General features: G+C 39.6%; 1 protein-coding gene across 2 annotated transcripts in view; it reads left to right on the top strand.

The window, feature by feature from the left end:
- Positions 1-1,296: 1,296 nt before the first annotated feature.
- The window catches only part of LOC114565297 (dipeptidyl aminopeptidase-like protein 6), a 74,387-nt gene continuing 48,480 nt past the window's right edge, over positions 1,297-27,203 (top strand). Inside the window, exon 1 of one of the 2 annotated variants that reach the window (XM_028593251.1) lies at positions 1,297-1,968. In XM_028593251.1, coding sequence (XP_028449052.1) covers positions 1,765-1,968 — 204 coding nt within the window. In that variant the 5' untranslated portion in view covers positions 1,297-1,764. Of the gene's footprint in view, positions 1,969-25,361; positions 25,512-27,203 lie in introns of those variants that run through there. The other variant, XM_028593252.1, reaches the window with a different exon arrangement.

Here is a 27,203-nt window from a genome sequence, read left to right as displayed (position 1 = left end):
ATCAATATTCTGTATTCTAGATACATATCCTATTTAAGAGGTTACATTCATAATTCAAGCCATGAATCAATGAGCCTCCAGCAGTTCTTTTCAGAGCTGGAGATGACTCACCATTTGTCAAAAAAAATAATTAACTGAAACTTGCTCTTTGTTCAAAGTTGAATATAGAATATTTTCATATCTGCTGTTCTAGTCAGTCCGCTTTGAGTACCCTTTACAAAAGATTACCAAAATGAACTTGATTTCACTTAATGGGAGATGCAATTCAATAGTTAGTATGAGGGGGCTGTTTTGAGCTGTGCTTTAGCGCTGCTTTGAAGTTGTACCCGTGTGAAGATGACCTATTTCCCAGAAATGCGGCTCGGCCCCGCTGGAGTGATAGTTTGAGCTGTCACAGTGAGAGGCTGAGGGGTGTTCGCCTGTGGCATTCATGACAGGGATGGCACAGATTTTAACACTTTGACTCAAGAGCCTTTCCCTCCCTCCACCACATATAAGCCAATATTCTGCATTACCCAGAGAGCTGCATTGGTCTATGTGAGCATTTCAAGCATTAAATGTAGTGTATGAGTTGAATAACACTTGTGGATGTGGACTGACTGAAAACAATGTCATAGAAGGAGGGACACTGCATACATTAGGGGAGAAACAATTTCATGTTTCAAATTATTACTGCAAGGGATTTTAATGAAAGTATTTATAAGATTTATTTATTTAAGTATTTATATGCTGCAGGGAGGAAATTTTCTTTTTTGTTGTTGTTGTTGCAGGACACTGGTGATAATTGCTGCATGTGACTTTCTGGTTTCTGGAAAATGGGAATCATTTATAGATTCATTGATCTCGACTTTAGCTTTTCAGGATTTAGCTAATTGGATTTGTAGGCCTACAAGCTGAATTTTCTGAGAAAACGAGCAAAAACAGGAAGATTTGGAGTTTTACACCTGAAGTACGTGTGTGGTCAGCCTGCTCTAATCCAGTGCGCCACAGAGAGGCACTCGAGCTCCGTCCTGGGACTATATACATTTATTTGGGTGAAGATGTTATGACCCCGTTCATGAAATCATAAATGAGTGCGACTTTATAATCAGAGGTTTTAAATGAAGGTACATTCAGGTGAAACTTGCGCAGTCCCGGAGCATGTTTGTGCGTAAAACAGCAGCCAGAGAAGTGAAGTGACAGTAGCGCTACAGTGACTGATCTCTCAGTGCTGGTCACTTCTTATGCAGAGCGCATCTGCGGAGAGTACCGCCGGGCTCTGTGCGTCCTTCATGCGTGAGGACGGTCTGCCAAAAACAGAGCCGAAAGTGTCGAAACATTCATCTTTTGCTCTTTTATTTTGTGGACAATCACCTGGAGTCTGATGGGGATCGAATATCTGATCGGAAACTCCGCGCATCCGCCTGCTGTCTCGCTGTAAGGAGGCATCAGGAAACTGAAGAGGGGAGACAGCGTGTTGTGAATACTGATGAGAGCAACTATTGACACCTTCAGCCCACCGACTGCCGTGCGTCTGGACATAGCTATAGGACATCGGCTTTATTTCGGTCTATCACTTCAGACTGTGAGTCGTCCACTATCCACTTATTTACTAGGTCGGTATCTTCGCCTTATCTTTTTTGCTCCATCTCGGATGTGAAAACTGGCTGCCTGCCATCGGTTCTCCTCGAAGCGCACAGAAAACCAATAGATCTGCCCAATAAAAACCGACTCAGGCGAGACTCGTCTGTGGCTCTGACATGCTGTAAGTTGTTTTATCTGGACATGACCTATAATATGGCTTTGCTGTATCAGAGATTCACCGGGAAGATTAATACGGCCAATTCCTTCCCGCACCCACCTGAGGCCAGTCACCTTCTCAGTGGACAGGTTGCAGACGAAGACAACGCAGCGAAGACCCCTCAGCAACTCGCCGATGGCAGACCTCACATCCAGTACCGCAAGAAATGCTCGAGGGAGGATGAGGATGTAAGACACTTTTACTTTATTAGCCAACATAGCCCTCCCTTATGAAAAATCTCCAGATGTTTAGTTTAGATTGGATACACACTCAGACAGACATGCATATACAGTATAAACACACACACACACACACACACACACACACACACACACACACACACACACACACACACACACACACACACACACACAGTCATAGGCCAAGAGTATATCCCTGGAAAGTTGTAAAAGGTTGTTCTTTATTCTATGGCAGCTTAACACTTGCTAGAATTTGTTTATTGTGTTTGGTTTGGCATTATAATGTTTTTTTGTTTTTGTTTTTGTCAAGCTGTCTTCAGATTCTGTTGGATAATAGAGCCTGTGAGCTGGCCTGGTCCCTGTGTGCCTTTTGTCAAATATGAAATCAGAGGTGATAAATCCTCTGATTTTTTTCAGAGCATCCACCTCATTGACATGTCTCTAACAGATTAGGATGATGTGATTCTCTGTAGATTTTGTGTGTCTGTAGGGAGAGCTTGCGCTTTCCTCCGGCGCTGTCTGTGGTGCTGAAATTGCAAAGCAAAATCATTCGGTCATAAACTGTGGCAAAACATGGATGTAGTCTGTAATGTCAACCCCAGTGTTTTGAATTGATGATTTTAAAGCTTTGATTTGAGTTTTTGTGCTGGTCACCATCTTGGCAGTTAATGCACTGGAGCCAGAAAGTCTAAATTTAGTCAAAAAGGGAATACGTCTACGGGAATTTTGGGCCTCTTTGATGAGTTGTGAAATTGTCTTCAAGACCAAACACCAGCTTCAGTAGAGTTTGACCTGCTACTGCTAGTTATTCAGTTTGTATTTTTAAAGATAACTTGCACTTTAGTTGGATAAGAATCTTATCCAGTTTGGAGCTACTCAAACTGCAGCAACAATGAGAGGACGTGTAGCTTAAGACGCTGATTTGGTTTGGTCCATTACGTTTGGTCATGTTGTTGTAGGTACATCATTGCCATTATTATTGTTCAAACATATATATTCAAGTGACATACAATTGAATTAGGATCCCTCTTATAAGATATGTGGCCTATAATTTACACGTTTACATGTTTAGCCTCATAACTATTATATGTTATCCGAATATGGTTCCCGGTTTGTTTACGGTTAGAAGATGGCTGTGTCTCATGTTACGTTGTTTTGTGTACATGCTGTGACTCTACAAATCACAACATGTAAATAGGAAAATGTTGGCGTTATTTTGTCACTTATTCGGAGCAGTAGGCTAGTTGGAACCAGTCACCTGCAGGATCTGTGCTAGGCTAAGCTAATACTGGAGCCGTCAGACAGCATTACAGCACGCACGGAGATGAGAAGGGTATGTATGGACTTGTCTATCTCTGGGGGTTACGGTGAATAAGCTAAAGTCCCAATAAGTCGGCGTGTTCCTTTAACACGTGTGTTTTGCTTGTTTGCAGATGACACTAGTTCAAACCTACAGCAAACAGTGTGCCTGACTGGCCTTTTATCTTTAAATAGCTGAATCTCTAAATTATTGATGTCTGTCACATGAAGAATCAAGTGATAAGGTTGGCAACGGGCCAAACACTGACACTGCTTGGGCTGTCAACAACAACACCTAGGCTGGATACAGTGCTCGCCATGTTCCCCCTATTTTCATTAAGAGCCTCTATGTTCATTATATGAGATACTTTACTGCTGTAAAATTCAAATTCATGATTTTCTCTAGCATTTAAACCTTGGGATTGGATTTTAGTTGTGTGACCAGGAGGTTGTTGTGCTGCTGGATTTCCAACATATTTATTAGCTTTGCAACGTTAACCTTGAGGTCACCTTTAGTCCTGATGTCCCGCTGAGTCGTGCTAGAGCATGAAATTGCCTTTAGCCTCAGGAGATGAGGAGACCATTTCAAGGAGTGCTATTTCCACCCACCTCCTCCCTGAGAAAAAGTTTTAATGGCTATCGTTGTTTCCATTTATTTTGCAGAGGGAAAGTTCACAAATTGACTTGGAAATGTCATTAATTTAACTGAAATGTATCCAAATATTTACCTGTCCTCGTAAAAAATGGAAATAATTCAATTTTTTGTTAAAACTGTTTAATAATTTGTGTACTGCAGCATTCATTGCCTGTGTGTGTTGTGGGATTGACTAATTATTGCTGCACTCTGTGTGTAATCATCAGTGTTTTGTGGTCGAGTCACCTAGGGAGACGTCTGCAGTAGTTCTTTTCCCTTGTCAGTACCATTTACTGCAAATAGAAACCCACACCCAAGAGTCCTTAATTAACTGTTGTTGTATGTAAAGGTGAAAAAACGCTGATATTTTACATTCAGACTGAAGTCCTGGGACACTTTTATGACCCGGCCTGTATTGACTTTTTCTTTATGCACAGACAAAAGCAGAGAAAATGTAAGCATTTCTCTCTGTTTGTGTCTCACATTGAAAGAGGACACATGACTCTACAGGCGTCTGAGTATACAAAGGTCTATCGCGTGACAAAGTAATTATTCATCCAGGTTCTCACTGAAATACTTCAACTTCATTTTGTAATTCAAGTATTTGTTATTAACTTTCACAACACATAAATGAAATAATGAAACCCCTTACATGACATTATTAAAGAACTGATAAAAGAACAAATCTGTGCACATGATAGTAGCCAATAACAATAAAATAAGACAAACCAATAAACATAAAAAATACAATGGAATGTGATATACATACAACATTTAAATGAAAATGATTAGTCCTTATAATCAGAGATTCAAAGGAGGTAATGCCCTTCAATAATCAATGGCCATCTGACTCTTCCTATGGCTGACCACAATTTTAAAAGTGCCACTCAACAGAGCTTGAGTCCTTGTTTTTCAGTTAGTCAAACTTACTTCATCTAACCCTTCACCCTTTAATCACTGATTTCAGCTTCTGGCTTGTATAAATAATTCCATTGATAAATTTATACTTAATCATATTAAATATATATTTATACTGTTAATCATCACAGAAATGTATGTTTTATAAGCAAATGTAACATTTTTACTTACAATACCTAAACCTTGCTGCTTGCTTATTGTGATTGTGTGATGGCAACTGTGAATTTATGTTTAACTAAGCACTAGTCATTAGTGAAAAGCTCATTTCCCACAAGGTTATCTGAGATTGGCAAACTGCTCTATAATGCATTCAGATTTTTTTCTCTCCTAGGCTACAGATGTTTGATAAAAAAGTATACTAGAAAATGTGTTTTAATATTACTTTTAATGGGCTTGTCTTGCTTGAAATGTATGTATGACAGAAAGTGAGGCTGGTGGCAAACACCAAGGTTACATCTCTGGGGGATGAACACAAAGAGCTCTAAGCTATGAGATTTCTCTTTCTCTAGAGATTACTGGATTGTTTATATAGTGTAACCATTGTATGTATTAGCTGGGCATTGTAGAGTTCATCCTGTTGAGCGTCATTGTACCTGCTTGGCTGTCATCTTTAAACTAATTTGCTTAAGTTAAACATTAGTAAAATTCCCCACAAAGGTAAATTCCCCGTCTGCATAAACCTTGTTTTTTTCCTGTTTTGAATCGCAGGAAACTGGAGTTCAAAAGGAGTGAATCATAAATTACCCTGTGTGATTTAAGTGTAAAATGTTATTCAGATACTACTGCCAAGGGCTGACACACACACACACACACACACACACACACACACACACACACATACACACACGCACACTGTGCCTTCTACTCACAGATACTACAGATCTTTGCTTCCTTTGAGGTCTGGAAGCTCAGATAAATCAGCCAGACGGAGCTCAACAAGAGCAGCCAGATAAAAAAAAAAAAGAAGACAGCAGCGAGCATTATCTCTGTGGCCGAACTAACTGTGTATTCTTCAGTTGACGACTAACTGATAACTGATGGCCGCCAATGGCTTAGTTACCCGCTGCACGCATCCCAAAATGAACATGACAGTCGTAAGTGAGGTGTTGTGATCGCGTTTTACCTGCTGTTTTATCTGACAGTGGCACACGCAAAGTTACTTGATCATGGAAAATTGTGTATAACCTTATACTGTTACCTCATCACTGTATGAAAAAACATAAATGGTCAGTTCTTAAATATCTGTCTCTTTAGCTGCTAAATGCTTCACTATGTTCATCAACTGGTCGCTTACTTTGTCTATGTGCGGTTTGGTGCTAAGCAGGTAGCACAATGTAATCAAAGTGGTGAGAGTGAACCAAAACAGTAAAGTTGTGGGCCCGTAAACCTAAACAGTGAGCTGAGGGATGAGGGGAACTGCAGAGTTTGTGATCTCTTCTCATTTGATGCATTGTCAATGTAGAAATATTGATGATAATAGCTGTAAGGTCTTAAGCTTAAACTTAATAACAAATTTGGGTCTAAATACAAGATGCAATAGTGTTTATTTTTAAGAGCACTTTTAAAAAAAACACATTACAAAGTGCCTCACACAGGGCAACAAAAATTTAACCAAAATAATAAAAGCTATTTACAGGTCAATAAAAACACCTTTTATCATAAAATAAGGTAAAACTAAATCAAATGAAAGACAATTAAAGAAAGAAACTCAATGCAAGGTCGCTGACCATTTAAACCTGCACGCAAGAAAGGGCACACAAGGCAACCGTGCTGTCACCCAGGCAGCGCAGCTCCTCCCTAAGGACAGCACAGCATCCTCAGCAGGACCTTTTTCTCAGTGTTGCCATGGTTGCAAAGGTGGAGAGGGTGAGGCTGTATAAGCTCTGGGAAAACGCACGCCGCTGCTCACTGGCAACTCTGACTGCCATCTGGAGATGAAGCAGCTCTCACATTGCACACTGAGCGCCCTGTGCTGGTGTCATGCAACATGCTACCTCCACCGTAATGAGAATTTGTTTTTAGTTAGTTAGTTTTTTTTCCTCCTCCATTCTGAAAACAGTCATTCCCGTTTGGCCTCTAATGAAGCCTCTCCTGTTTCAGGGGCTTGGTTGCTGCTGACAGACTTATTCACTATCGACCTGTCTTTGTTTTTGTTTTTTATGCTTCTACGTTCCCAGAGGGCATCCCAACAAGTCCTCCATCCCCCACCCGAGCACCTCACCGCTCTGTTGACAAGCCATCGATCATCCCCCGCCACACTGCCCTTCCCCCACCACCTCCACAGACTTGTCAACAGTGTGTCAGCAGGCAGATGCCTCGCTGGAAGGCTGTGCCTCTTCCTCTTAATGATTTACTGTATTATTACACAAGCTGACAGTGGATATTAGTCAGTGTTTAAATACAGAGGAGCCTTATTGCTCCCTGATGAGACGAGGATCCTGCAGAATGGATGACGCTGACTGAGTTTCAGTCTCATGGTAGATTTTCTGCTCTAAAGATCATGTGAAGTAACAAACAAATCATCGGCTGTCATCAAGCCACCACGCAGGCAGTTTTATTCACATCACATTTGAAATCCTCTTCACTTATCACTGATAACAGGAGCTGTAATCTGTGTGGTTCAAATGTACTCAGTTACATATTCATGCAGTAATAAAATCACTCCTTTTTGTCATTTTTGACATTCTGCTTCTTGATGGCAGTCACATCCCCTCCCTGCTTTTCACAGGAGATTAGCTCACTCCACAGATGTAACTTCACAGATCTTAAAAATGTCTTTTTAACTTTATGTGTGTGTTTGTGTGTCGCTAAATATAGCTGCCTTTTAATTCAGCTCGTTCCTATTGCCTTTTCTTTGTGTTCATGTTTCTGTTTAATGTTTATAACGTCAGGCTATATTTTCTGTGTTTTCCTTTTGAGGATTAGCTTTTGTTGCGTGGTTGATTAACGGCAGTGTAGCTATTTTGGAGGGAGGAAAGAGCAAGTATTGTAGATCAAGCGTTAGTGTATTCCTTTTTCTGCCAAATAGTTTTAATCTAGTGGATTGTGATTTCATATTTCATTGATGTTTAAAATGCCAAGCACATGCAGGAAATAGCTTTTCCATGCACTGTTTCTGTTTTACCACTAGAGACTGTTGTGTTCCAATCAATGCACCAACTCTACACTACTGTACACTTTAACATATAGTACAGTAGATAAGCTCAGGCTTTGGCTCTGGTTCACACAGACTCAGACAGAGTATTTGCCCCTGCTGTACCGCTAGTACTAATAAAGCCTTAAATCATACTTGTATTAAAAAACAAAACAAAGAAAAGTTGCTCTGGTTTCCTACACAACATCTGTAACTAAAACTAACCAGCTGCCACAGATAAACGTGTCTCATCCAGATCCAGGAATATAATGTCACCTCTCATTAGGATTGGAAAGGTTATATGGTCACCTTGCAACATCAGCCACATTGAGGGATTTCTGACCTGCACACACAGACAAAAGCCTTTTCTGGCATAGACAGACAAGAGAGCATCAGTGCAATGCCCAACTGGCACATTTAATTCAAGAGGGGGGGGCAAAAATCAAATGATCATATCGGTTGCAGAAGGTGTTCTGCTGTGTCTTTGAGCAAGGCCCTGGATCCTCCCTTTTACTGACTCATCTTCTGTTACTGTGCAGCCACAAATGTTCCTTTATTTAATCAAAAGAGAAAATAATCTGGAGCTGATCATTAATAATGGAGACAAAACTTTAAAGCAAGTGAAGGAAATTTCTGTCGGCTAGAATTAGAGCAGTAGAGTAGAGCTGCCATTCCTCCCAAGCCCTCTCACAATCTTTTCTCTGGGCTGAGACCAGGAAGCAGTAAACTGTTGTGTCACACGGGCAGATTCGCTTATCGACCACGCCATGATACAGCAGCGACACACCCCTGGGAGACACGCACGCACTCAGACACACACGCACGCACATAATTGAACTGCTACATAAACACACAGAATGGCAAAGCAGGAGGGCAGAGCTGCAAAGTCAACAGTGTCATATCACTGTAGTAAATCCTTAAGATGAAACAACAACAGAAGCAACAAGTAATTGTAGCTTTTGTACATTTGCAGCAACAGTGTCACTGCAGAGGGAAAAGATAGCTTGTGTTGGTGTTTAGACTCCTGTATTGATGCAGTAGCTGTTCTTTAGTATCAAATCTGGTTAGCTCCTTCATAATTTTTCGTCCTTCTAGCAACACCATTGGCCTCATTCGCTCAAATAGAGACAATACGCTTATTGACTTTCTTGCAGAGAGTTAAATGAGATGGATACCACTCTCATGTCGGTCCGTTAAGGATGAAGCTACAGCCAGCAGTGGGTTAGCTTAGCTTAGACTGGAAACAGGGAGACACAGATAGCTTCACTTTGTCGAAAGCTAAAGCTCAACATGTTATATATAATTTGTTTAATTTATATAAATAACAGTTGCCAAGTTACAACAATCCCCAAAAAAGAAATAACTAATTTAAATTTGATTGATTCTTTAAATCTAAATATATGCAAGGAACACTGTACACTTGGTGTACAACTCTTGCAGATACTGTATTACTGTCATTGCAGGATAGCAGGTGCAACTAATAAAATGTAATGATAGCTGTGTTCCATTGAGAAAAGCAGCTATTATGGATGTAGTTACCTCTGTTTAAGAAGTCAAAATGTCTGCTGTGACAGAAGTCTGTTGGTATTAGTTCGGCCCTCTCCTGCCTCCGGGCTCTGGTTTAGTCTTCTGGTGAATAATACATGAGATTAGTTTTCATGTTGCGTCCTCGCCAGATCTTCCTTTCTGTGCATTCTAGTCTTGTCAAGGAGTGACAGGAGAGAAAAGTTTTGTTCCTCCAGCCATGAAGGTGGGTTTATAGCTTGTTAAATTGTGTGTGTGTGTGTGTGTGTGTGTGTGTGTGTGTGTGTGTGTGTGTGTGTCTCTGTCTGTCTGTCTGTCTGTCTGTCTGCTAACTTATCTCTTGTGTACAGGCACATGTAGGCCAGCTTGAGACCTACATGAGAGCTTTTTTCGATTAGGCACATTCTGTATTGCGCAGCTTTTCCTACATCATCATCTCCAGTCAATATTTCTCTCCTGTTCCTCTATGCCAGGAGTCTGAATGAGACCCAGAGCTCCGGGAACGAGAGTAAAACGATTGCTTTTCTCTGAGCTGGGAGTCAAGGGCTGACTTGACTGTGATGATGTTCATTGTGGAGCTCACATGGAGCAGAACAGAGATGGGGGAGATAATGATTGTTTGGTATAGCGGAGGTGGAAAGAGAACGGGGAGCGCTATTGAGTGATTCGCTATTCTGGAGCTGGAAGCCTGTCAAATCGTACCCGATCAAAGACAGGAAAGCCGAACTGCGATGACTGATGTTCCTCCCCTCACCAGATTGGCTGTTGCATCATGGGAATACAGAAATTTTATTGCTGAATGTGTTAAGGAAGGCATCTTCAGACAAACAAACACACCTCATCAGCTTCACAGAGAAAGCTATATTTCTGTCCTTATGTCCGACTTTCTGTCAGCTTGATCTTATAACTTGATATCCATGATGTTTTATTGTCGGATAGACCTCAACCTGAACAAAGTTGATTCAATTTTGACTTAATATGCATCTGGAAATCCCACTTTTTGACCTTTGAGCAGAAATCATGTAGATCTTTTTTGACAGCTTCCACTGGCATATTTTAGGGTAAAGAAAATGTTGTCTTAAATGTGTATTAATTGAATTTTTTGGTCACTTGATTTACTCATCAAGCAGACATGGAACAACATTAGCATTCACTTGGAGTTGTGTTTCTGGCCACCTGATGAAAGTCAAATATAATATTTATGGCCTCTTACCAACTCCTGAGGGAAACATCAGGTTATTAAGCACCAGGCTGGGTAAGTTGAGTACAGTGGGTTATAGAGCTTTTTCACTGTACAACCACTGCAGAGGAAACTGCAGAGTTAGGTGACCATTATCTGTGGGTTTGGCACTACAGGAATGTAAAAAATATTGGTTAGTGCTGCTTTAAGTTCTGTTGTAGGAATGACTTACATTGGTGTAATATAATGTGGAGAAGTGTGTGGGTATTTCTAGTTTACAGATACAAGCATATTCTGTCTTCATTTTTTTTTTTTATCATTCATGAGCAAAAGAAGCTCACCAGGTAGAGAATCCAGCAGCAGTCACATTTAAAATTTCTGCAAAGCCTCGAGGGCACAGATAGTATGTGCACTTGGTGACACCTTACAGGTATTAGCTTCGCTGGGTCACGGTGTCTCTTTGACCTCTCGTGTTCATGGAATTATAGCCTGCATCAGCCTGTAGCTAGGAGAAATGCTTTTATCAATCCAGAAAGATGGTGTTGTGGGTAAATTGCTCCTGGGAGAAAAGTACAGGGAAGACAGGATAAATAACCCTGGGTAAAAAGCACCATAAAGTGGCCTAGCTCTGTGTGTGGTGTGTAATGCTGATCTGTGCTGAATGGCAAGATACAGCTAATGGCTCAGGTAAGTGGTTCAGTGCTGATTGTTGTGAAGGGGCCGAGAGCTTTGGCTCATCCTTCTTCGCTATCCTCCTCTGGAGTTGTGTTTCAGAGATTAGAAAGATGTCGACGGCTGTCGGGCTCCCTGTTCTGCCTGGTTCTCCCTCGGGGCTCTGACGTGACTTCCTCTGGTGTGACGGCAGTGTCGAGTTCTCGTTGGCATTCTGGGGTCTCTCCTTGATCACATGGTCTTCATTTGAGAAAGCAGGGAGGTGTTTCAGTTAGAAAAAGTCCATGCTAACCTCCACACACAACCACGTGGGCACTTACTTCAACTTAATGTGCGGAACTTAGTGCTGAGATGCTGACTGTGGAATTACTCTTCACTGAGAGTTGAGGTGTGTCTCGTTTATGACCAGGTCATTATTCACTTCTTTCTCTGCATCAACATCACTCCTCCTTCGCCCTTTCCATATGCAGCCACTCCATCACAATGAAATCGCGCAAGTTGTCCAGGGTGGAGAGATTATGGAAGGTGAGTGTGTTGAATCTTTTCAGAGACACGTGTAACTTGTGTTTGCATTTGTTCAATGTTTGCCATGCAGTGCATTTTAGGGTCTTCTTTCTAATTATGCTTTTAATCAATCTTTTGTTGAGCACTTGAAGGAAATTTTGAAGGAAAGTAATTACAAGCTGTTTCTATGCATGAAGAAGTGTCAGAGCTGTTCATTTATTTATTTAGCTTTCAAACTGTCTGATGGTATAATGAGCACTTCCGATGACAGCCCCTGTTGGAAGTTGTTGCTGTTAAGAGTTTGCTGCAAAATCATAGACATTACATCTAGAAACGTATCATCAGCTGGTAAATTTAAACACCAGGCTCTCTGGGGACATCCAGAAGGGCAACTTGGTGTTAAAAACATGTATTATATGGTACTACATTGCAGTTTATATAAAGTATTATGGAGTGAAATTGATTTGTGAATCATTCAGAATCATAGTTGTTTTTACAGCATCATCCCTGTGTGTTTAAATTAAATCCCAAATGTTTTTCCTAAATGTCTAGCACTGCTGCAGTGAGACATGACAAACTAAAACCAGACACACGGGATCCAGCATAGAAATACCTTAATGCACTTTCCCTATAGGAATTGTGGTTAAGCAAAGGCTGCACTGTACTGCACAGAGTGCTTCCCCAGTCCCATCATGCAATATCAGCTTTTTTAGTGAGATACATATTTAATACGTTCACCCCACTGGACAAAGTTGGACCTCGACAGCACAAACATTTACAGTAGTATGAAACAACTGGCGATGGGAAGACTTTTGATGTTTCTTATGAAAACAAACTTTTCTGGCGTACCAAGTTTTCCCCCCTCTACTCCCTTTCTTGTCTATAGCTGTCCTATTTTTAAGGCAAAAAAGCATCAGTTTACAGTATTTAAACTTGTGGCGAGCTTTGCCTTAGTTCATAAATCTAGTTTCTAAATTTATGCTTGTGAAAGTCAAAAGTTGAATTGCCGAGGGCTTTATGAAACCGACCATGCAATTTCTCGATGTGAGTCCGGCCAGGGACCTTTGTAGCAGCCATTTCTCTCTCCCTTCTCATTTACTGTCACCACTGTTACTGTCTGCTCTCCAAATGAAAGGGGAAATGCCCCACAAAAAATACCTAAAGACACAGTAAAATGAAAAGAACATTTTTAAATTTTTGTGTCACTGTGTTCATTTTTAATTTATTTCTTGTTACATGGTAAATATCTGTTGAAAAAAATAATTTTGGAGTATTTTTATATCAAAATCCCTCTATTTTCTCTTCCTGTAAAGTGTGAAGTAAAGATTTACCATCTTTTTGATGACTCATCTTGAACTTGGGGGGCAGTTACAAAAATGTATCCAATCAAATTTGGATTTGATTTATTAATTAACCATATAAAACCAACCTTGACCGTTGAGGTCTACTTTATCCATTTAATCCTTGTCCTCAGGCGCTAACAACAGGGGTGAAAGAGTTGTGTGTGGAGGTGAACAATCATACGTCTCCACATCTCTGCATCGCGCAGCATGCTACATCTGCTACATTAGCCAAGGCAATGTTTTTTTTGCAAACCAATCAAATTTAAAATATTTGATTTAAATCTCTCTCTTAACCCCAGCCACTGTCGTTTCACTGTGACTTTAATAAAAGTACAACAAATATCAACTGATTTGTTTACAAATATTAAGGTTTTTTTCAGTGCAAGTGTGATCCATTCATTATGAAATAGTAATACATGTATCTTGGTGTTGGTAGACACTTTGGAGCTCAGCAGGGAAAGATGTTTTACTTGATGCTATCAGCGTCACACAAGGAGTACAAGGCAACATTGAGACACTGTCTGGTTTTAATAGACTCAGGCTACAGCTTAGCAGCTGATACTGATCTAGCTGGGTATCCTGGGGGTTTTGTCCTTGTGGCTGCCTTGATGCCTAAAATATGCTTATTGTTTTTTGTTTTGACATGATACGAGTTTGACATGAGTGTTTCAAAACTGCATCCAAATCCCCTGAGAGGATGAGCTCTAGCAGAGAGCTGATGGTGTACAAGCTGTCACAATATTTTCATATTTTCTATGTTTCAAGAACACTACTGATAATACTTATTATTACTACTACACCTACTGCTAATAATAAGATAAGATAATTATATCACTTTGGGAATCAACGGGCTTTTTCTTAGTGCATGAAATTGATATATGGTTTTGAGTTAAATGTCTCATTACAAATTAGATGATGATTTTAACCCAAACCATGATCTTTGTCTAAACTTAACTAAGTACTGTTGGTGCCTAAACATAAGCAAGTAGTTTCTTTACCTAAACTTAACCAAACTGTGACTGTTTCACAACGTTAACGACGGGTTTAAATCTGTGACCGTTACATCGCTGGTTTAGATACAAGGACCGAAAATGGTATTTCCTGCCACCTCTAGGGGCGCTAATTTATGAGATGCTTGTATGGGTCGTATGACAGGGTAGGAATAAACAACAACCTATATCGTTGTATGGTTTGGAGGAGTTGAGACGGGGATTGAGTTATCATTTAGATGCTTCTAATTAGCTTTTAAGCACTCCCCTCAGTGTCTCTACTAATCCATTCTTAAGAAGAATAGAACAGCACTGATATATTAATTTTCCTATGCTTGTATGTGATTCATTATCACTTCATTTGGAGCCCCTGAATCGCTTTTTTTATTATATTTTTTTACACCTTGGTCTATGGTTTATTTGATGATTTGTAACTCCCTGATCTGAATATACAACGCACGCTGCTGCTAATTCCTTGTTTATTGCCCCTGTGACTGTGCTTTATCTCAAACAAATTTGCATAACAACTTGCCAAAATGCAGTGTTAACTCTAAACTTTGTTCTTCTTTTCATTTTACGACCCTCTTGCAAGCCGTTGATGAGAACACATAAAGTTCATGAGGCTCGTAACTCTGTTTTACGAGAACTTGAGCAGCAGATGGGTTAATGCTCTTTAAATGCATGCTGACTCACCAAGCTCCTCTCTTTCTATATATATATGCCCAAGTGCCATACTTAATGAGCAACTTTACTGTGTCCTTGTTGACATAATTTTCTGTTGTCTTTTATTATCTCAGTCATATTCACTTAGTAGAGCTGCACTCAACTTGTGTTTGCTTAATTTCTTTTTAACCACAGTTGCATAAAGGCGCCTTTTGGTGTTGTTGTATATTATATTGTATATTACTCTTCAAAAGACACTTTGATGGAATCAAATCATGAGAGACACTCAGACATTCTTTTAGGGTTTCTGTAACCATACATTAGGTTAGGATCCCTATGGCATCAAGTTTGTCCCAAATACCTTTTAAAAAAACTGTGATAATCATAAAATTACTTAATTACTTAACACGGAAACAACTGTGACAAATGAAAAGTCCCCCTCCACTCCTGTTTTGCTTATTGTCTCTTCCCTTGGATGTTTGACCTTTACTGTGCAGAATGATTTATGTGCAGAGACTACAAGGCTGTTTTCGCATTTATCTGCCAAGGAGAGAAAGCTTCTTTGTGCTTACCTTAAATTTGAGTTGAGTGTTGTGATATTACTAGCTTGGAAGCCAATTGTAGTCCGATATGCAACCTACACAAGTGTAGTCTATATCCAAGACGTTCCACTTCCGGGATTTGCTCCTGTGCCGCCGGAAATTCCTCCAGATGTCTCTCTTTTTGGCAGGATGTCTGTTACCTTCTGCTTTCTTTGTGTTGGGATTCTAAACTCAGGTCGATTTATGAGGACTATAACTGCTCCTCAGATCTCTGCAGGGTAAATCCAGACAGCTAGCTAGACTATCTGTCCAATCTCAGTTTTCTGTTGCACGACTAAAACAACCTTTTGAACGTACACATGTTCCACCAAAACAAGTTCCTTCCAGAAGCAATTTGGCAGCGGCATCGTGGCTCTGCTTAGCGGCGCCCATGACAATTTGGTTTAAAGAAATGCCAATAAACCGGAGCATGTTTTTCTCCCATCCCAGAATGCTGTGTGGCCTAGCCAGTTCCTCCTCCCCAGCGCTATGAAGGCAAATGATGGCAAAGTGAGACTAACACAAGGGTGATGTTGAAACTTGAAGCCTCCATATAGAGGTTAAAGGGGTATAAATTATTGTTTAAGGCAAAGTATTTTTGTATGTCTTAAAACATTTCTGGAGGTGGTCTTTAAGAATAATTCAAAATAAGCAAGGCATGAAGTGTGAAATCAGTGGCGGGTGATGAGGTGTGAGTGTTACATACTCTGATAACTGTATGTGCTAACTGGTGCTAACCTAGTGTTGCATGTTACCTGAACAAAGTATAAACCCAAGCCAGTCAAACCTAATAAAAGAGAAAATAATTCAAGTATTTCAAGTGTTGGCTTAAAGGATCAGTCACTGTCATGGCTGCAGATTTTCTCTCTCTCTCTCTCTCTCTCTCTCTCTCTCTCTCTCTCTCTCTCTCTCCTGAGCCCTTGTACAATTAAATAATGATCTTCATAGTTCTATAATGACCCATAAAACTTGTAAGTCGTGTAAGCATTAAGACTCTTTTAGATCTTGCCTGTCTTCTACGTTTTCGAGACAGAATTATCCTGAAAATATTGCGGCCTACATTGTGGCAGTGTTGGGTTTTGAGCCTCGTTTTCAGACCACAGAGTAAATGTGTATATGTTCCTTGGAACCTATTGTAACACTAGGATTAAATGAAGGGTTGTGAGTTTGGATGTCCTATAAATGGACTGCTGAGATTTACTGTGGAGATCAAACTAGGACCCCACTGTGAGCCTCCATTTTTGGCAACGTTAGCATTGTAATACTGTTTCCCTCACAGTTATTTTCTCCAAACGTGCGCTTTTCCCTCGAAAGAGTCCCATTTTGGTCCCCAAGGCTGTTATTTTTATCAGACAATGATCTGTATGGATCTTTTATTTTTGTTTGAGTTTGAAGACATTCACTGAGAAGCCTCTTGGTGCTGCTCTGTGGCGTGTGGTTCAATCAAGATAATCTTTTTCCTCAGGAGAGAATTTGTGAGTGCAGTTAGTGGAGAGCTAGTGGGATGTTGTTGTTTAGGGTTCACAGGAGCGAATATTTTGGGTTACCACATACGGCACAGGGCAACACAGACTGTAGAGCATAAAGAACAACAGTCATGAGCCTGAGTCAGTCAGAGGAAGCAATGTGAAACTGAAAAAAAGAAACATTACAAAAAAAATCAATTTCATCCTCAGTGGTCTCTTTTTTTCTACAGACATTATACAATGCTGTTTGAATAATAAAAATATTCTGTGCAAAGGGTCTTTACCCAATGCAACTCAAATACTAATGTGAATGTATTTCCTTTATTAATCATGATAAGAAAATTCCTGACAAGAAATTATAATTTACATGGAAAATGTTATATTAAAAATGAATATCTTATCTTTAGAAATGCCCCACTTCCTTGCAAGATTTGAAACTTGACTTTTTTATCATCAGCTGGGAATCAGGTTGGCGATGGGAGTAATTGCCTCGTTTACATCATATAGAATTCAGTAGCCAATTGGAGAAATACATGTCAGTACTTTTTGTTTTAGCTATTTTGTTTATAGGCAAAGCAAGGCGAATTTATAACGGGATGTAGAATAAAAAGAGAAATAGATAATAAATGAATAACAGAAAAGAGGCAAAAGCACAGTGTAAACCAAAAAAAGAAAAGAAAAGAAAAGAAAAGAAAATGCAAACATAATACAAACATAGAAAGTTATTAAAAGCCATTGTAAAAAGGTGGGTCTTTGGCTTAGATTTGAAAGTAATCAGCATTGTTTCAAGTCTTATGCAATACAAATAATCAATGTGAAGACACATGACACAGTACAAGACAAAGGGGGGAACTGACCAAACAAAAGAGCACAAAAAAGAACAGGTAGCGGGCATGTTTGGCTTACATTATTTAGTGTGTGTATGTCTGGGCTAGTGGTTTGGCTTCTTGTGTGAAAGACATAGAGGGGAGAGAGAGTGAAAGGGAGAGGTAATAATAGTCAAAGGGAGAGAAAAAAGAAGTAAGGATGTACAGTATGTAATACAAAAAACACGCTTTGTGTCATTGAGTAATGTGAACCAACTACCTTCTGTTGTTATTACTTAACGAGCAAGGTGACCACTGGTGTGTGTGTGTGTGTGTGTGTGTGTGTGTGTGTGTGTGTGTGTGCGCGCGCGCGTGCGTGCATGCATGTGTGTGTGTGTGTGTGTGTGGTACATTAGTTGTTTCCCCCTGAAAGTACTTTATTGGTAAAAGAACAATAATTAGTCTGATTAAAGACTTGTAGACTTGGTAATTACCCCTCCGTAACGTCCAGACAGTGAAAACCTACCTTTGCCTGCAATCTGAAAACTTCTCTGCCTTTTGTCTTTCTGCAACACACGTAGGCATGTTTTGTCAGGGTCCAATTGATTACCTTGAAGTACAGTAATGATCTGTGATGAACTCTGAAGCGTGTCCCACACACCGGCTCTATCCTTAACCTGTGATTTACAGCCACAGCTCAGCAGACGGGGAGTGGAGATGCATGCAGCAGTGTTTACACTCTGTGAGGCGGGTGTGCTGCTAGTTGGACAGCTGAAGGGGAAGGTGTCACGGCGGGCCAGAGGGTGAAAGGGACGTGACTGATGATTGACTTGGCTGGACTGACTGTAGGCAGCACGGCTGAATGGAAACAGCTTGTTCCTAAATCAGCAGCAATTGTTGATTGATAGGATTGTATTGGCATTTTGCACGAGAACAATTTAAAATTACAGTCATGCTGTTTTAGTTTCATTTATTAATATTCCACAGTTTCATTTGCATCATTTTAGTGGTATGCTGTATGAGAGGTAGAGCTGTAGCCAATGTATTTCAAATGCTGAGGTCCAAGTCCCCCTAACACATACCCTAGTACATACCTCTCCCTTCAGAAACTTTAGTGTACAAAGTTTTAATGATTTTGTTTTTGTCATGTTTTATTTATTTAAAGTTGTAATCCCTCAAGTTTAACGTGACATGCAGTTTAATTAATTAAACAGGTTCTTTGTCAGAAATACAACACAAAAGCAACTAACGTGTTTGCTTACAGTCCAACCACACAAATTTACGTTATTTTAATAAAGTCCAGTAGTTTTCCACACAACAGCATGGCACAGTAAAGTTGGTTACCTCGCTGAGGAGTTGGAGGTGTGCAGCCTGTTGCCTGCAGCTCTTTAGCTAACAGTTCACTGTGGCTGCTTCTGACTATTTCATTACTTTTTGCAATGTTTTTGCTAAAAAAGCGTGGTTAGCACTAACCACAATGACAAATACGTTGTGTCTCCGGTAGCTGCTTCACAATAAAAGCCCCTTCATGTTTATTAATTAGGGAATGGCGGACTCCGTCATTACCAAATAAAACTACAATCTGGAAAAATTATTGCGGAATGTAAATACATTGGATAAGTATCGCAGAAATATGCCAAGGATTCTAACTTTAAACTGCTTAATTATATATTCTGTCCATGTTTTACATTTCGACACAACATGGTTTAATGCTGGTTCGGAGCCTTCTCCAAACTGCCAGTAATGAAGTTGGTGGGGAAAAGCTGAATACTTAAAATCGTAGTGTGTAGTTGTCCTAGGCTGCTAAAATCCCTAAAATCCCAGACAAAATGCTGAGGAAATGACTTTAGTGTCCTCAATTGTAGCTCTGCTAAGAGGTGTTCCCTGCTAAGTATGAAATACACTAAATACTATAAATGGAAAAGGTCGAACATGCTGACTGTCAGTGCATGATATTACCATATTATTACCATTAGAAGTCAAATTAAAAAAAATGGGTTCCTGAAACACCACTACAAAAGCAAAAACTACACACCGTTTAGACTAAATGTGAAAATTATAAGCTTTGCACAGGTGCATTTCATTAGATTGCACAGGTGTTGATGATATTATGTTTATCATCAATGATGATATATTTATCATTGTAGCGATAATGTGCCTCAGGGATGCATTTATACAAAAACATGGTGGATAATAGTGTGTTGCCTGGCGTTGGTGGTTTGAAGTCACTGTGGCTGTGTGAGAGAGCGCGGCTGATAATGATTGGTTATCAAACAAAACTGTCCAGGCCTTTGTTAGGTGTCCTCATTTCTCTTGTACTCTTTATCGTTTTATCTCTTTATCATCAGTCTGAACTGACAGACTGATGGCCACGACTTCAGGCAGAGCTGGTCGAGGATTCAGACTTTTATATTCTCTAACCACAATCTCCTTCATAAAAGAAAACCTTTCCTGTTTGATTGATTTGAATGATTTGCATTTTTATTAACTGCATGGTCCCCACCAACCTACACGTTCATTTCTTCTTAATAAACTCTAATCTGTGTCTGTGTTTTTGTAATAAAATAAACACAAGCCCTGGTGTAAAAACAATTAAAAGAGAAATTGTCCTGAGAGAAATTTGAGGAATATTTATTTATTTTTGGCCAGCATAAAGATGTCAGGCAACTAGTGATCACTGGGGGGAGCTAGTATGCAGTTGAAGACTTTCACGTTGTTTATTGTTAGTCTCCTAGACAGAAAGAAATAACAAAAGACGCTGTCGATAACTTCAGCAACACTGCACATTCATTGCTTGGTGCAAAGTGCTTGTTAGAGGGCTTTGGATTTATTTGACAGGGCTGCCTAGAGATGCTGTCTCAGGCAGCACATAAACCACTGAATGATAAAACATGATATAAATGAAAATTATGTCAATTAGCTGATAAAAATGTGGTTTAAAGGAGAACAGCAAAGGCTCTGCTCGCTCGCTCTGAACCCACATGGCTGCATTTTCTTTTACTTCTCCAATTACACCTGATTGTCTGTTGTTTCCTTTTTTGTTGTTGTTTCCAGGAACCGATGTGTAATGTGTTGTAATGATCAATTGTTGAACCCCTCGCTTGTTTATTAGAGCTTGGCTGGACTCGTAAGTGCTCCCCATGTTTGCTTTTTGTTTAATGCAGTGTTTATCTTGTAAATGCTGTCCTGTTGCCTTTCACCTCTAATTTGTTCAAATTTCTGTGCGGCTAATTGCCAGGAGCTCACATTCTCTGGTGGTGAGGTGAGTGTAATCTGTCACTAAGCGACTGGATGGACGATGGAAGCACATACAATATATGTTTGAACAGATAATAGGGAGAGGAGAGAGACTGTCACGCATTTTAGGATTAAACTTTGATCTTAAATTATGACATTCATTTGATTTATAGACTGTTGTTCTTATTTACTGTGCTATCAATACAGAACAGACCCAATTACACATGCTTTATATCCAAATTCAATTATTTGAATGTATTTTGGTGAAAGGCTTGCTGCTCATGTGTCAGTGGAGCTGTCCACAGCAGTGGTGCTGAAATGAGTCCTGACAGTGAGCTTGCCATGCAGCTCCCTCAGGCCATGCGTGGATCTGTGCAGTGACAGCATACCAAATGTTGTTTGGTACACTGTATGGCCTTTTTAAAGTCCACTGTCAGAATCGTCCTGCCACCAAAATGTGTTTCATCTGCAACATTGGGAAATGTTATCTTTGCATCCAGCTTATTTCTTCTATATTTCTTTCTATTTGGTTATCTGTTTGTTTGTTTTCTTTCTATTCAATCATTTCTTTCTATTCTTCCTTTCTTTTTCCCCTTTGATCTTGACCCTGTAATGCTCGGAGGCACCACAGAATTGGGCTAATTAGAGTTGAGACCACTGTTGGTGATGGGATATGCTGCATTGTCTTACCTATAATCTTTTTGTGTTACTGTTAATTCTCTGTTATTTTGATTGTGCTATTCCATGGGTGTATAATTATTAAACTATATTTACAGGTAGGGTGTATAATTATTATGCTATATTTACAGGTAGTGATGCACACATCTGACTTTTTCTCTCTGATACTGATTTCAGTACCTCAGCTCAGGATATCTGATCCAATACCAGTGCTCTCGTTTTCCCAAAATTTTAATCTGTATACCTCACCGCAAGGGAATTATCACGAGGACAGGGATTGTTGTGACAATAAAAACTGAGTAAGTGTCCCCTAGTGACTGAATGAATGTAACTGACAATGGAAAATATGGATTATTTTTAATTGTATTGATGAAGAAACTGTATTCGATCTAGATCAGTCTGTCACGGCAACACCAGCTTTGCTTAATAATATCTGTTATTGGGGCAGATACCGACCTGGCACAATGGATTGGTGCATCTGTACTTACATGGGTGTCTGTATGTAGGGCATCTCTGCAAGTAACTACTTTTTAAATTATTAAAAAATGAATTATAAAGATAGATGTATTTCTTAAAAATAAATATCTTAGATTGAGCTCGTAGTTACACTTGTTACGCTAACAGTGATGGTGATGTTCAGAACATGAGAGCACAGACGTTTTTAACAAACTGAAGGAACCTTTCGACAAAGAAGAAGAACAAAATCCTCCATAATGTAATTATAATCAAATTGGTATTTTTCCTTGCGCAACCTGGCCTGATAACATTTAATATACCTTTGACTAATGACTAGGAATGTGGCAGGACTTCATGTCTTCATGTTCATAATTTCAAAGTAAGTAAGTAAGGATGGTGTGATCTGACAATAAGCTAGAATGCACATTTCCTGTTTCCTGAGCAATCAAAAGGTTTCGTGATTTACTGTATCCATTATGATAACCATTACACACACTTGTGAATTTAAGACAAATGGACAATTTTACTTTGAAGTTTTTTATTTTTTTTTTTATTTGATTTGATTTATTAGACAGTAACAGAAATAAATGCATAACAAGATGCCATCACAGTGACATTGCACATTTAACAGAACTGTTGAGGATAACACAAGAAAGTTACAAACTTATTTCCATTGTGGTCCTCGTTGTAGTCTGATAAAGATGTCCAGGCAAGCTACAGCTGACTAAAAAGCACCTTGTGTACACTCAACCATATCCAAATACAAATAAATACAAATATATACATCAGAATAATAAATAAAATCGAATCTAATTAACATTTAACAACCATTCACCACATGCTCGATTAAAACAACGATCTGACTGGCTTAACTTAATCTCTACTGGGAGTTTGTTCCATTCCATTGCCGCCATGTACAAAAAAGTATTTTGCCCAGAACAGGTCTTAAATCTACACGGAACTATGTCTGTGGTACTACCTCTAGTTGAGTAGCTATGAGAGTTTCTAATAAGCTTGAAATAATCTTTAAAATACCTTGGCTCATTCTTATACAAAATCTTTCTCGTTAATCTTAGTTCCTACTGTCTCACCCTGTTTTCAACTGTCAGCCATTTTAATTTCTTAAGTTCAGAAGAGCCAACATGAACATGAAAGATTACAATTGTAAGCAGATTTCATATCGTTGATATATATGAGAAATTCTAATGGACCCAGGACACTACCCTGTGGCACCCCACACGTTATTTCTCTTGCCTCAGATAGAGTGCAGTTAATATCAACTCTTTGATGCCTTTCAGTCAAATATGATCGAATCCAATTACATGCCATACTGTTAAAAGCTAGGGCTTTTAGTTTAATCAGCAAGATCTGATGGTCAACGGTGTCAAATGCTTTCTGGAGGTCTAGCAATACCAGGCCACAAAGTTTACCCAAATCAATCTCTCTTCTTAAATAATCTGTTAGATATAATAAACACGTATCCGTAGAATAAGATGTTCTAAAACCAGATTGTAAATCATAAAACAAATCAGAATTACTAATGTAATTATGTATTTGCTCTTGTATTATTTTCTCCAAGACTTTTGAAACAACTCCCAAAATCGAAATTGGTCTATAATTACCCTCTTCTAATTTGCTCCCTTTTTTATATAGAGGAACAACCCTAGCAAGCTTCAGATCTTTCGGAAATCTACCTGACATAATTGAAAGATTAAAAATATGAGTAAGATATGGAGAAATGAATTCTGCAGCATCTTCAGAGTCTGCTTTGTTAATTCCTGTTCATTATTAGATCTGCAAGTGGCTGAGATAGAATGCTATCACTATGCTGTCTGTGAAAACAAGAATTACCTCCTTAAGATGTTAATAAAGGCACTGCAATGCAAAGGACATCTTTTCCTCGTACTGATGCCAAACACATTCTTCTCTCTGCCGTTCACTCACATAACAGAGATTATTTCTTTCTCATCTGAGATTGTTCAGTTCCTTCCCTCCAACAGATGACTGGTTCAAAAGGCCAGGAGTTCTGTGACTGTGCATTCTGAAGAAAAGCTCTCTTCAGAACGAGAGGGCTTCGTGTGTATGTGTGTGTGCATGTGTGTGCATGTGCGTGCAGCACAAATAGGCAGACAAGCTGTGCTAACAAGAATGTGGATTGTGTGTGCACAGAGATGTGACACGCGGTGAGAGAGTTACAGCACAAAGCAACTGGAACTATTTCTGCTCTATGTGGGAGGACGGTAGCACTGCTTCTCAAGAGCTAGGCCAGCAGCAGCAGCCCTTTGTTTTATTGGCAGACAATACAGCAGCATTGGCATAAAATATAGTGGACTGAATATGATTTTTATGGGTATTGATATGCAAATCTTTCCTTCACCCTAAACTGCAATGCACAGAGCAGTGTCAGTCATGAATTAAGCAAGATAATACTAAAAACCATCATCGAAAAGAAATCCACTGATACCCGAAAGTATTTTGTTCTTCTTGCATTGATTCCTGTTTCCATTTCCTGTGTAATGGACTTGCCAGTAATGAGTGCCCACTGTGATCTGATCCGAACTGACAGATCTCCATATTACCAGTTGCTGCGAGCTTGGAGCTGAGCAGAGGAAAGTGGCGCCTGCAACTAAATATACTGTAGGTCCAGGTGGAAGGACAAAACCTTGAGCTTCTTTATATTACAGTGGAGAGGGCAGAAAAAAAACAAGCAGAAATGTAAATGGTTGCAGTTTCAGATTGGACTGCTGAGAAGACTTTTGCACCACCTGGAACTGCTAAATATTGTTAAATTAATTTCACTTACATTTTTGCTTCTTTTGCAGCTTCTATTTTTGTGTAATTATTGTAGTTTCACGTTGATGTAAAAATGTAATATACCTACACATTCTTATAAGATAATGATGAAAAAAGATCTTGATAGCACTCAGTTGCATTTTTTGTTTTTTTTTACTGCTTAAAGGATGTTTAATTATGCTGTCGATTGTCCAAATAAGTGCGTCTCAGTTCTAAATAGGGCAAAAAGGCTGTAGGTGTGAGTTTTAGGAGCCCATTGAGCTGTGGATGATGACAATACCACTATGAAAGTCAAACCAAACCTCCCACATCGCAGCCGTCCACAGTTTCCTACATCAGCTGAACCCTGCGCTGTATGCACCCACGGTCTCTTCATTACTCTGGCTAATCACTTGAATCCTTGAACACTTTGTACGCCTCTCTCTCTCTCTCTCTCTCTCTCTCTCTCTCTCTCTCTCTCTCTCTCTCTCTCTCTGTCTCTCGCTGTCTCTCTCTGTCTGCATCTCCGCTTCATCATTCTGCACCTGTCAACAGCGGACGCCGACGTGCGCTCTTCTTCTTCGTCCCTCCTTCCTCTCTCCCCTCTTTATTTACCATCATGACTTCTGGAAAAGACGCGAACGGGCCAGTGAAAGCAGCTCAGCAGCAAGATCAGGTAGGACTTAAGACGAGCTGCTGTTTAAGTCTGTGCTCACACAGTTCCGTGCGCTTTCTTAGCAAGATTGAATCCGTGTTTCTTTTTCAAATGTTCTGGCTAGAAATAGTTGAATGGTGCAGTTTGAATGTACTTCTAAACTTCTCCCTTAATATTGAATGAGCCCTTATAACCTCAGCTCGCAGGTGTAGCATCTATAGCTACCATAGGAGCCTGTGTGCTGTCCTGTTTTCGTGAACCATTTGACTTTGTAAAGCGTTGAACAGCTACTGGTCTTTGGATACAGTGGTTTCTTTTTTGTTTGGTTTCAGGGACACATTTTCATTTTTGTTTCTGAACCAAAGATAGAAGTTTGCAGAGCCAAAAGAAGAAAAAAAACTGTTTGTGTGTGAGAGAAACGAGTGGGTGTCAATTGCTCTGCATTGTTGTTTAGTTTAGTCTCTGCCTTTTAGTATTGTGCCCTGTATGAGGCCATAACGTTGTGAAGTGATGTGATGCCGGGTTTACATAACTGAGTTCCTGGCAGTGAAACCATAATTTAGGTTGGTGCTTCACAGATGTCATGTCTGCTTGTATGAAGTGAGAACATCTTGACAATAAATTTGTTGCATAACATGTTATTATGCACATATGCACAAGCTGTAATACGCAACATAATACACAGTTATCGTTATGCACATGCAGCAAACATTTCACCATCTTTATTTGCTCCTCTTTTATCTTTTTCAGTGTGCACGGTTTGTACAAACAACAACTATTTCCTGTTGAATGGGGAGCTCGGAAAATAAAGCCCCTCAGTCCCCCCTTCATCATTGACGTTGTAGCTTCAACAGTGACCTTGCTCGTTGGTACTATCAGTTTCAAATGCAAATGTCAGCCTGTGCGTCGATTCTTTAATGATGCCGGGCCCTGCCACCGATTTTGAGTTAAGGGGCCGTGTTCATTTCACGGAATTCTGTGAGATCAGGTTGATCAGAGCACAGGAAGTACCGTGCAGCTAAGAAGCACATGTGATCTCAAGCCCTCTGGCTGCAACGTTACTGCTGTAGCGGCTGTTTTTATGCACTTGGCTCTTTATCCAGCTTTTGAATCTGAGTATATAAGGAAAATTCATTCAAGCTATCTTGTCTTCCTCTCCATTTAAAAATGCTGATGTCTTTATTAGGGCAGTCATTACAGGCTCAGTAAATGCACCTCTATTCTTTATCAGATACATCACTTTCAGTCTCTTTTGTCGACCACCGCTCACCCTCACATTATGGCTGATTGTGATGCTTTAAAGGCTTACAGAAACTGCCATCACACAGTGTTTTGTTGATTTCAGTTAGTTGGTTATGATCATATCTCCTCTAGCATCCATTTTTACTGTATCCCATTTCCAGCAGTAGGGTAGAACTACTGTACTGTCAAGCACCTATCCAGACTAAGGGGATCAAATGTGACTCATGCGGTATAAGAAGACCTGTTATATAATTGATGAGATGGGTAGACGATGCTGTGATTCCATTCAATTTGAATGTTTTTGTGATTCCCCCCCCCCCCCACTAAAACTTTCATCATCCTAGATGCATTTGGTCTGCATATAATTATTCTGAAAGAATAATAAGCTCTCTTATCATGCTTTGACTCAAAGTGGATTTAATTTTCAGGGACATTTTTAGGGAAACATTCAATTAAAGAAAAATAAAAAAA

This window comes from Perca flavescens, chromosome 12 (assembly GCF_004354835.1).
Source record: "Perca flavescens isolate YP-PL-M2 chromosome 12, PFLA_1.0, whole genome shotgun sequence".
Classification (NCBI taxonomy): Eukaryota; Metazoa; Chordata; class Actinopteri; order Perciformes; family Percidae; genus Perca; species Perca flavescens.
The sequence above is the reverse complement of the archived record's forward strand: the minus strand, read 5'-3'. Positions and strand labels throughout refer to the sequence as shown.